The 12,748-nt window shown below is 37.9% G+C and overlaps 1 protein-coding gene across 1 annotated transcript in view; it reads left to right on the forward strand.

The window, feature by feature from the left end:
- Positions 1–90: 90 nt before the first annotated feature.
- mapk8ip1b (mitogen-activated protein kinase 8 interacting protein 1b) overlaps positions 91–12,748 on the forward strand; it is a 142,843-nt gene continuing 130,185 nt past the window's right edge. Inside the window, exon 1 of the mRNA XM_085275862.1 lies at positions 91–243. Within this exon, the coding sequence (XP_085131988.1) occupies positions 167–243 (77 nt within the window). The 5' untranslated portion in view covers positions 91–166. The remainder of the gene's footprint in view (positions 244–12,748) is intronic.

Raw genomic sequence — 12,748 nt, forward strand, 5'->3', positions numbered from 1 at the left:
TACATCAAAATCTTTGGGCGTTACCAGTTTTGATTATTCTTGCCCCACTTTAGGTAGTTACTATGTTTCCCACAGTCTTCGAAGGCAGCATCCTATCGCCGGACCTCTCTCAGGTGTCTTTCCCGGGCAGCTGCACGGCGGAACGGAGAAATGAGAAAGGGGCAGCATGGCGGACAGGGAGAAGAGGAAAGCTACCCCGCCGTCTGGCCGCAACATCCAGGTGAAGTCCCCGGCCAGTTTCAGGTAGGTCCCGGCGGACACAGGGTTGGAGGGAGGGAGCGACCGAGCTGCCAGCCTGCCCACCAGGCTGGAGGCTGTGAATGAGGGATGAACCACTGCGGTTTTGCATATCCGAAGGTGCTGATGCTGGCTGATTGGAGCCGCTGCAGCAGCAACAGTGTCTGTCTCCGCGGAGCTTTCCAGCGTTCCGACTTGCAGTGTGTTGTTGAGTCGCATGTTTTGTGCTTGGGCGTGTCTGCTCCCGGTGGACAGACACGAGCGATGAGCTCCCTGCTGCAAACATGGTTTAAATATGCCCTACTTTCTGCTAGTCTGCTTCAAAATCCTCACAGTACAAGGATACTTGGTCGTAGTGCATGTCTAATACATATTTTTTCCTTTGCTTTGGTACTCCTTTACGACGCAGTCCAAGTCTCCATCATACGTTTGCATCATTTTGAGCTTGATTTGCTGCTAAAACTCTTGATTCGACAAACCCGGCACTGATTTAGTGTCATATTTTCGGATTTTAACAATACAGACAAGGAGTAAAGCATATGCCTCCAAAAGAATATTTAAGGGACTGATTGTGTTGATGATTTTATGGAAATGTTATCAGAGCCATACGTCATCATAAGCTGACTTTTGTGGTTTAACAGTAAGTAAACTTTGATATTAAGTGGAAAGACTTTAAAACATTATTGAATCATTCTTCCTGAATTATTATTCTTATACCAGCTTAAAAATAAAACACCAAAAAGACAGAACAAAAAAAGAAAACAAGTACACTATTTGTCCCAATTACTCACTTTTACAATGCATAGATTTGCCACACAGTCAGACTGATTTTGAATAGCCTAATGTACTCAGTAAACAAAATATTCAGTAAAATAATTACATCCTTACAATAATAATTTAGATTTTGGTTTTGCTCCTTGGGTTGATTTTCAGACTGAAAAAAGCAGTCTGGGGAATCTTTGTGCTCTACAAATGGACATGTAGATATCAGCTGTTTAAAAACGGTAGGTCAGGTGACCAGTCAGAGGGATTCAACCTGTAGAGCTGAGCACTGCAAGAGATTAGCTCCACGCTGATGTCTGCTCTCACATGCTGAGTGCCTCACACACTCGGAGACCATTGCAGCTCTGCTTTAAGAGAAGCTGTGGCATTACCTCAGGGTGATTATTGTGAGGATGGAGGCCTGTGATCAATATTCTCTAGTGAGACAACAACACACACACACACACACACACACACACACACACACACACACACACACACACACACACACATTCCTGCAAACACCCAGCCTCTGGCCCAGTCTGTCCTTGTCTCATTAGCTGAGCTGAAAACAACCACCAAACATCTTTGTTCAGGATTTCATGATGATCTGTTATTGGGGATTGAATGCTGCTGATTGGTATTTGGGAAATGTGACTGACTAGAGGAAAGAAGCCAGATAATCCAAAATCTCGGGGGCTGGCCCAGTCCCAGAGCGGCCATATGTTGTCATGTTTTTCTCTCTCACCTCCCTGCCTGTGCACGCTACAGTGAAATCCTATGTCTCAGCCCAAGCCACTGCAGTTAAGAGACCAGCTCTTTGTGTTGGAGATGTTCAGTAAGTGAGACACATAAACGCCTCACCTTTATTTCTGGTGTTTTAGTGGCGCATTAGGATTTGTGGCATGAATCTGAGTGCAACTGAATTATGTATTAGTCATAAAGAACTGGGTTATACAGAAAGGATGACACCCATTCGATTTTTATGCAAGTCAGATAAATGGCCTGTATTTGTATAGTGCTTTACTTTGTCCCTATGGACCCCAAAGCCCTTTACACTACATTCAGTCATCCACCCATTCACACACTGGTGATGTCAAGCTATATTGTAGCCACAGCTGCCCCGGGGCAGACTGACAGAGGTGAGGCTGCCAGACACTGGTGCCACTGGGCCTCTGACCACCACCATTAGGCAACGGGTGAAGTGTCTTGCCCAAGGACAGACCGACCGAGACTATCGGAGCCAGGGCTCGAACCGGCAACCTTCCAATTACAAGATGAACTGCCAACTCTTGAGCCACACAAAGTCAGATAGCCGCACAAAATCATTCTGTATAACAATAGATTTCTAGTAAAGGTTCTAGGTTTTTAATCCAAAATGTACAGCAGGTAAAATTATTTTTGCCAAAATCATTTATTTCTATTGGTTTATCAGTATGCAAATTGTGTCTTCTGCTTTACTTAAAAGTTTGTTCTCACTGGGTGTACCCTGGATGACTCATGTTACCGCTAAGGATGGAAACTGAGTTCCCAGTAGTTCAGTTCCTTGGAATTGTTAGTCTGCTTTCCTATCGATTCTGCTTATTGGTTCCACTTCAGTTGGTGTCCTGGAGGAGGAAAGTAGCGGTGCATGCTACAGCATGAATATAGACATAACTTTTATTTTTATTACACAAAAGGACGAGAGCACAATGGTAAAGTGCAAACTGCATACAGGACAGAAACCTTGTGCTGCTAAAAGAACTTCAGCTCTTTGCAATTATCTGCACAGATAGCATGCTAAGCTAGCCAAGAACCCAGTGTGATGTTAAAGCTGAGTGTAGAGCCCAGCCCAACAGTCAGACCCTGAACTTCAACAGGCAACAAATTGATGAGCAGTCAGGCTCTAGCATTTTTCTCCCTGTTCATGTTTCTAAAGTAGAATCACTGTGGCGATCGCATTAAAGTCTCTCTGTGCTAGTTTTCATCTTTTTGCTTTGTGTTGTCAACTTTGTGTTCATACCTTAATACTGAAAGAAACGTCATGAGTGTGTCCTCATTAGAATAGGGGTTTGTGTTGGTATGTTGGCCTGTAGCCTATAGGTTTTTATTGTTAACTGGTAAATTATGAGACAATGATTTTTCATGTCATTTTACAGAGAATAGTGAAAGTAACATAATGAGTAGTAATACATCTTTTGACTTTTAAGTAATGACCCCAACACTAATCAGAGCCTCCAGCATGCACAAACATTTGACCGCACAGCATACAGTTATTTCCCACAAATGTGATGTCTTTGATGTGTTGGCTGCTGGTGGTGACTCTCAACCCAATGACAATTGACAGGAGAATCGATAAGGACACTAATCGATAAGTGATGTTGATAATGGAAATCTGAATCTCTAAATTCATATCAGTTCTTATCTAGTAAGAGTTTTACAACTCACGATGTGGTTGTTATAAACACTGTGCACTATAACAACAACGAAACGGTTTCCTGTTAGGCAGCTTTGGTAGAACGTGTGTAAACTGTGGCATGTGGTGTTAATGATATTCAAGCTGACAATGAGCCGTGACAGCAGAGTTAAAAAAATAGTCTAAAGTGATGTTGAATTCTGCATTTGAACATCCTTTTTATGTTCATCCTGGAGATGAAGAGAAACTGTTGAAATGTTCGGGAAACCGGCAGTCATTAGTGTGAATGCTTGAAAAGCATTCACAGTATTGTTCTTCTAATCTTTATTATTATTAGTGTGAATGCTTAAAAAGCATTCACAGTATTGTTATTCGAATCTTTATTAGTGTGAATGCTTGAAAAGCATTCACAGTATTGTTCTTCTAATCTTTATTATTAGTGTGAATGCTTGAAAAGCATTCACAGTATTGTTCTTCGAATCTTTATTAGTGTGAATGCTTGAAAAGCATTCACAGTATTGTTCTTCAAATCTTTATTATTATTCCATATTCCGTACGTTTTTTGGCATCTAACTCCTTCAAAACCGTTCAACTTAGAAAAACCATTCAAACATCGTTAGATTCCTATTCTTTTGGACATGACTGCTTCTATTTTTCTCATTTTTAACATTTATATTTTTAATTTTATTCAACTTTATTCAACAAAAATTTCCCATGTATTTCAATGGGGAGACCCTTCAAATTCTCATTCAACTTACTCATTTTTAAACTCTTACTACTTCCACATACATTGACATAGAGCCACCATTCAAACTTTAAAACGAAGACAAGACATTCAACTATTCAACTTGTATTTATCTTTTCAATATCTATTATACTTTTTCTTCAGTTCCAGTTTAAGTTTCATGATGTTTTTTCACCCGTTTCAGAGTTTATAATGGGTGTGTATGGGACGGAATGTTGGGGCTAGAGTGAGGCAGCTCAACTGCTAGAGTGAGAGGAGCAAAAAAATTAATCTTAAAATCTTTTTTAAAACTGCTGCTGTGTCCGCAGCGTTTGCTCTACAGGTATGATTTTACCCTCAAAACGTAGCCATCACTGTCCTCTTTCATCCAATGTGTTTACTATTGTACTAGGTGTTATGGTTCTTTCATAAATGTCACCAATGCACAGCCTCCTCCCTCCAACTCTTCCATAGACTCTAATGTTAAAATGGCTCAGAAGGTTCGTTTGAAAATCAGAAGAGCATGGTGTCTTTCCACTGTCACCACGTCCATATAATAAACTCCACAGACATGAAAACTGAGAATTTGGTAGACTAGACATTGCTGTCGCTCACAGTGAAAGAATTTTGTCAATACGACTTTTACTTTTCATTTGGGAACGATTTGTTTCGGCCTGACTTTTCTGTTCATTTTAAGCAGCAAAAGGGAGGCGCATGTCTGTGTCCGTGTGTATGGAGCCATTGGGTGCGGTCACTATAGCAACCAGGCTCACACCTGCCTGCTTAACGAGCTCTCTCTGCCACTCTGCCAAAATTAATCTTAAACACTTCTCTTTCAACTGCTGCTGTGTCCACAGTGTTAAAGCCATCATTTTACCCTCAAATTGTCGCCATTATTGTTCTCTTTCCAACATCTTGTCTTTCAAAGCTCAGAGATGTAAACTTTTTAAACTGTGTGGGTCCAAGTGGAGGGATCACATTTTAGTCATTCAGTGATTCAAAGAATATGACCTTTTAATATTCTTTCAGATGTTTTCTGACTCTAAATGTTCTTTTCTCATTTCTTAGGTTTTTCTAATTTACAATTAAAACATTTTCAGCTTTTTTCCAACTTCTTCTTCTGTGTAACCTTCAGCTTTTAGCAGTTCAGCACTTTTGTTTTCAGGTTAAATTCGGACTTTTTTTTTTATCTCATTCAATATTTTTAACTCAAAATTCAGCAATTAATTCATTTCAGTGCATACATTCAGATTCAAGCATTCACACTGCAGTTTCTTCAGAAAATGCACTTTCTAGTTAGTGTGAATGCTTGAAAAGCATTCACAGTATTGTTCTTCTAATCTTTATTAGTGTGAATGCTTGAAAAGCATTCACAGTATTGTTCTTCTAATCTTTATTATTATTATTATATTTTATTATTTTTCCGTACGTTTTTTGAAAGCCTACTCCTTCAAAACCGTTCAACTTAGAAAAACCATTCAAACATCGTTAGATTCCTATTCTTTTGGACAACACTGCTTCTATTTTTCATATTTTTAACATTTATATTTTTAATTTTATTCAACTTTATTCAACAAAAATTCAACAAAAATTTCCCATGTATTTCAATGGGGAGACCCTTCAAATCCTCATTCAACTTACTCATTTTTAAACTCTTACTACTTCCACATACATTGACATAGAGCCACCATTCAAACTTTAAAACGAAGACAAGACATTCAACTATTCAACTTGTATTTATCTTTTCAATATCTATTATACTTTTTCTTCAGTTCCAGTTTAAGTTTCATGATGTTTTTTCACCCGTTTCAGAGTTTATAATGGGTGTGTATGGGACGGAATGTTGGGGCTAGAGTGAGGCAGCTCAACTGCTAGAGTGAGAGGAGCAAAAAAATTAATCTTAAAATCTTTTTTAAAACTGCTGCTGTGTCCACAGCGTTTGCTCTACAGGTATGATTTTACCCTCAAAACGTAGCCATGGCTGTCCTCTTTCATCCAATGTGTTTACTATTGTACTAGGTGTTATGGTTCTTTCATAAATGTCACCAATGCACAGCCTCCTCCCTCCAACTCTTCCATAGACTCTAATGTTAAAATGGCTCAGAAGGTTCGTTTGAAAATCAGAAGAGCATGGTGTCTTTCCACTGTCACCACGTCCATATAATAAACTCCACAGACATGAAAACTGAGAATTTGGTAGACTAGAAGCTGCTGTCGCTCACGGTGAAAGAATTTCGTCAATACGACTTTTACTTTTCATTTGGGAACGATTTGTTTCGGCCTGACTTTTCTGTTCATTTTAAGGAGCAAAAGTGAGGTGCATGTCTGTGTCGTGTGTATGGAGCCATTGGGTGCAGTCACTATAGCAACCAGGCTCACACCTGCCTGCTTAACGAGCTCTGCCTGCCACTGTGCCAAGATTCATCTTAAGCACTTCTCTTTCAACTGCTGCTGTGTCCACAGTGTTACAGCCATCATTTTACCCTCAAATTGTCGCCATTATTGTTCTCTTTCCAACACCGTGTCTTTCAAAGCTCAGGCATTTAAACTTTTTAAACTGTGTGGATCAAAGTGGAGGGATCACATTTGAGTCATTCAGTGATTCAAAGAATATGACCTTTTAATATTCATTCAGATGTTTTCTGACTCTAAATGTTCTTTTCTCATTTCTTAGGGTTTTCTAATTTACATTTAAAACATTTTCAGTTTTTTTCCAACTTCTTCTTCTGTGTAACGTTCAGCTTTTAGCAGTTCAGCACCTTTGTTTTCAGGTTAAATTCGGGTTTTTTTTTTTATCTCATTCAATATTTTTAACTCAAAATTCAGTAATTAATTCATTTCAGTGCATACATTCAGATCCAAGCATTCACACTGCAGTTTCTTCAGAAAATGCACTTTCTAGTTAGTGTGAATGCTTGAAAAGCATTCACAGTATTGTTATTCTAATCTTTATTAGTGTGAATGCTTGAAAAGCATTCACAGTATTGTTCTTCTAATCTTTATTATTATATTTTATTTTTCCGTACGTTTTTTGAAAGCCTACTCCTTCAAAACCGTTCAACTTAGAAAAACCATTCAAACATCGTTAGATTCCTATTATTTTGGACAACATTGCTTGTATTTTTCTCATTTTTAACATTTATATTTTTAATTTTATTCAACTTTATTCAACAAAAATTTCCCATGTATTTCAATGGGGAGACCCTTCAAATTCTCATTCAACTTACTCATTTTTAAACTCTTACTACTTCAACATACGTTCACATAGAGCCACCATTCAAACTTTAAAACGAAGACAAGACATTCAACTATTCAACTTGTATTTATCTTTTCAATATCTATTATACTTTTTCTTCAGTTCCAGTTTAAGTTTCATGATGTTTTTTCACCCGTTTCAGAGTTTATAATGGGTGTGTATGGGACGGAATGTTGGGGCTAGAGTGAGGCAGCTCAACTGCTAGAGTGAGAGGAGCAAAAAAATTAATCTTAAAATCTTTTTTAAAACTGCTGCTGTGTCCTCAGCGTTTGCTCTACAGGTATGATTTTACCCTCAAAACGTAGCCATGGCTGTCCTCTTTCATCCAATGTGTTTACTATTGTCCTAGGTGTTACGGTTCTTTCATAAATGTCACCAATGCACAGCCTCCTCCTTCCAACTCTTCCATAGACTCTAATGTTAAAATGGCTCAGAAGGTTCGTTTGAAAATCAGAAGAGCATGGTGTCTTTCCACTGTCACCACGTCCATATAATAAACTCCACAGGCATGAAAACTGAGAATTCAGTAGACTAGACATTGCTGTCACTCACGGTGAAAGAATTTTGTCAATACGACTTTTACTTTTCATTTGGGAACGATTTGTTTCGGCCTGACTTTTCTGTTCATTTTAAGCAGCAAAAGTGAGGCGCATGTCTGTGTCCGTGTGTATGGAGCCATTGGGTGCGGTCACTATAGCAACCAGGCTCACACCTGCCTGCTTAACGAGCTCTGCCTGCCACTGTACCAAGATTCATCTTAAGCACTTCTCTTTCAACTGCTGCTGTGTCCACAGTGTTACAGCCATCATTTTACCCTCAAATTGTCGCCATTATTGTTCTCTTTCCAACACCGTATCTTTCAAAGCTCAGGCATTTAAACTTTTTAAACTGTGTGGATCAAAGTGGAGGGATCACATTTGAGTCATTCAGTGATTCAAAGAATATGACCTTTTAATATTCATTCAGATGTTTTCTGACTCTAAATGTTCTTTTCTCATTTCTTAGGGTTTTCTAATTTACATTTAAAACATTTTCAGTTTTTTTCCAACTCCTTCTTCTGTGTAACCTTCAGCTTTTAGCAGTTCAGCACCTTTGTTTTCAGGTTAAATTCGTTTTTTTTGTTTTTTTTTTAATCTCATTCAATATTTTTAACTCAAAATTCAGCAATTAATTCATTTCAGTGCATACATTCAGATTCAAGCATTCACACTGCAGTTTCTTCAGAAAATGCACTTTCTAGTTATATTTTATTTTTCCGTACGTTTTTTGAAAGCCTACTCCTTCAAAACCGTTCAACTTAGAAAAACCATTCAAACATCGTTAGATTCCTATTATTTTGGACAACATTGCTTCTATTTTTCTCATTTTTAACATTTATATTTTTAATTTTATTCAACTTTATTCAACAAAAATTTCCCATGTATTTCAATGGGGAGACCCTTCAAATTCTCATTCAACTTACTCATTTTTAAACTCTTACTACTTCAACATACGTTCACATAGAGCCACCATTCAAACTTTAAAACGAAGACAAGACATTCAACTATTCAACTTGTATTTATCTTTTCAATATCTATTATACTTTTTCTTCAGTTCCAGTTTAAGTTTCATGATGTTTTTTCACCCGTTTCAGAGTTTATAATGGGTGTGTATGGGACGGAATGTTGGGGCTAGAGTGAGGCAGCTCAACTGCTAGAGTGAGAGGAGCAAAAAAATTAATCTTAAAATCTTTTTTAAAACTGCTGCTGTGTCCGCAGCGTTTGCTCTACAGGTATGATTTTACCCTCAAAACGTAGCCATGGCTGTCCTCTTTCATCCAATGTGTTTACTATTGTACTAGGTGTTATGGTTCTTTCATAAATGTCACCAATGCACAGCCTCCTCCCTCCAACTCTTCCATAGACTCTAATGTTAAAATGGCTCAGAAGGTTCGTTTGAAAATCAGAAGAGCATGGTGTCTTTCCACTGTCACCACGTCCATATAATAAACTCCACAGGCATGAAAACTGAGAATTCAGTAGACTAGAAGCTGCTGTCGCTCACGGTGAAAGAATTTTGTCAATACGACTTTTACTTTTTATTTGGGAACGATTTGTTTCGGCCTGACTTTTCTGTTCATTTTAAGCAGCAAAAGTGAGGCGCATGTCTGTGTACGTGTGTATGGAGCCATTGGGTGCGGTCACTATAGCAACCAGGCTCACACCTGCCTGCTTAACGAGCTCTGCCTGCCACTGTACCAAGATTCATCTTAAGCACTTCTCTTTCAACTGCTGCTGTGTCCACAGTGTTACAGCCATCATTTTACCCTCAAATTGTCGCCATTATTGTTCTCTTTCCAACACCGTATCTTTCAAAGCTCAGGCATTTAAACTTTTTAAACTGTGTGGATCAAAGTGGAGGGATCACATTTGAGTCATTCAGTGATTCAAAGAATATGACCTTTTAATATTCATTCAGATGTTTTCTGACTCTAAATGTTCTTTTCTCATTTCTTAGGGTTTTCTAATTTACAATTAAAACATTTTCAGCTTTTTTCCAACTTCTTCTTCTGTGTAACCTTCAGCTTTTAGCAGTTCAGCACTTTTGTTTTCAGGTTAAATTCAGGTTGTTTTTTTTGTTTTTTTATCTCATTCAAAATTTTTAACTCAAAATTCAGCAATTAATTCATTTCAGTCCATACATTCAGATTCAAGCATTCACACTGCAGTTTCTTCAGAAAATGCACTTTCTAGTTATTAGTGTGAATGCTTGAAAAGCATTCACAGTATTGTTATTCTAATCTTTATTATTATTATTATTATTATTATATTTTATTTTTCCGTACGTTTTTTGTAAGCCTACTCCTTCAAAACCGTTCAACTTAGAAAAACCATTCAAACACCGTTAGATTCCTATTCTTTTGGACAACACTGCTTCTAAATTTCATATTTTTAACATTTATATTTTTAATTTTATTCAACTTTATTCAACAAAAATTTATAATGTATTTCAATGGGGAGACCCTTCAAATCCTCATTCAACTTACTCATTTTTAAACTCTTACTACTTCCACATACATTGACATAGAGCCACCATTCAAACTTTAAAACGAAGACAAGACATTCAACTATTCAACTTGTATTTATCTTTTCAATATCTATTATACTTTTTCTTCAGTTCCAGTTTAAGTTTCATGATGTTTTTTCACCCGTTTCAGAGTTTATAATGGGTGTGTATGGGACGGAATGTTGGGGCTAGAGTGAGGCAGCTCAACTGCTAGAGTGAGAGGAGCAAAAAAATTAATCTTAAAATCTTTTTTAAAACTGCTGCTGTGTCCGCAGCGTTTGCTCTACAGGTATGATTTTTCCCTCAAAACGTAGCCATGGCTGTCCTCTTTCATCCAATGTGTTTACTATTGTCCTAGGTGTTATGGTTCTTTCATAAATGTCACCAATGCACAGCCTCCTCCCTCCAACTCTTCCATAGACTCTAATGTTAAAATGGCTCAGAAGGTTCGTTTGAAAATCAGAAGAGCATGGTGTCTTTACACTGTCACCACGTCCATATAATAAGCTCCACAGGCATGAAAACTGAGAATTAGGTAGACTAGAGATGGCTGTCGCTCACGGTAAAAGAATTTTGTCAGTACGACATGTACTTTTCATTTGGGAACGATTTGTTTCGGCCTGACTTTTCTGTTCATTTTAAGCAGCAAAAGTGAGGCGCATGTCTGTGTCGTGTGTATGGAGCCATTGGGTGCGGTCACTATAGCAACCAGGCTCACACCTGCCTGCTTAACGAGCTCTGCCTGCCACTCTGCCAAGATTCATCTTAAACACTTCTCTTTCAACTGCTGCTGTGTCCACAGTGTTAAAGCCATCATTTTACCCTCAAAACGTCGCCATCGTTGTTCTTTTTCCAACATCTTGTCTTTCAAAGCTCAGAGATGTAAACTTTTTAAACTGTGTGGGTCCAAGTGGAGGGATCACATTTGAGTCATTCAGTGATTCAAAGAATATGACCTTTTAATATTCTTTCAGATGTTTTCTGACTCTAAATGTTCTTTTCCCATTTCTTAGGTTTTTCTAATTTACATTTAAAACATTTTCAGTTTTTTTCCAACTTCTTCTTCTGTGTAACCTTCACCTTTTAGCAGTTCAGCACTTTTGTTTTCAGGTTAAATTCGGGGTTTTTTTTTTTATCTCATTCAAAATTTTTAACTTAAATTCAGTAATTATTTCATTTCAATGCATACATTCAGATTCAAGCATTCACACTGCAGTTTCTTCAGAAAATGCACTTTCTAGTTATTATATTTTCTTATTCCGTACGTTTTTTGAAAGCCTACTCCTTCAAAACCGTTCAACTTAGAAAAACCATTCAAACATCGTTAGATTCCTATTATTTTGGACATGACTGCTTCTATTTTTCTCATTTTTAACATTTATATTTTTAATTTTATTCAACTTTATTCAACAAAAATTTCCCATGTATTTCAATGGGGAGACCCTTCAAATTCTCATTCAACTTACTCATTTTTAAACTCTTACTACTTCCACATACATTGACATAGAGCCACCATTCAAACTTTAAAACGAAGACAAGACATTCAACTATTCAACTTGTATTTATCTTTTCAATATCTATTATACTTTTTCTTCAGTTCCAGTTTAAGTTTCATGATGTTTTTTCACCCGTTTCAGAGTTTATAATGGGTGTGTATGGGACGGAATGTTGGAGCTAGAGTGAGGCAGCTCAACTGCTAGAGTGAGAGGAGCAAAAAAATTAATCTTAAAATCTTTTTTAAAACTGCTGCTGTGTCCGCAGCGTTTGCTCTACAGGTATGATTTTACCCTCAAAACGTAGCCATGGCTGTCCTCTTTCATCCAATGTGTTTACTATTGTCCTAGGTGTTATGGTTCTTTCATAAATGTCACCAATGCACAGCCTCCTCCCTCCAACTCTTCCATAGACTCTAATGTTAAAATGGCTCAGAAGGTTCGTTTGAAAATCAGAAGAGCATGGTATCTTTCCACTGTCACCACGTCCATATAATAAACTCCACAGGCATGAAAACTGAGAATTCAGTAGACTAGAAGCTGCTGTCGCTCACGGTGAAAGAATTTCGTCAATACGACTTGTACTTTTCATATGGGAACGATTTGTTTCGGCCTGACTTTTCTGTTCATTTTAAGCAGCAAAAGTGAGGCGCATGTCTGTGTACGTGTGTATGGAGCCATTGGGTGCGGTCACTATAGCAACCAGGCTCACACCTGCCTGCTTAACGAGCTCTGCCTGCCACTGTACCAAGATTCATCTTAAGCACTTCTCTTTCAATTGCTGCTGTGTCCACAGTGTTACAGCCATCATTTTACCCTCAAATTGTCGCCATTAT

Source organism: Mchenga conophoros, linkage group LG1 (genome assembly GCF_057382185.1).
Source record: "Mchenga conophoros isolate Kocher_MC1m ecotype Shallow Benthic linkage group LG1, M_conophoros_male_GT1.1, whole genome shotgun sequence".
NCBI lineage: Eukaryota > Metazoa > Chordata > Actinopteri > Cichliformes > Cichlidae > Mchenga > Mchenga conophoros.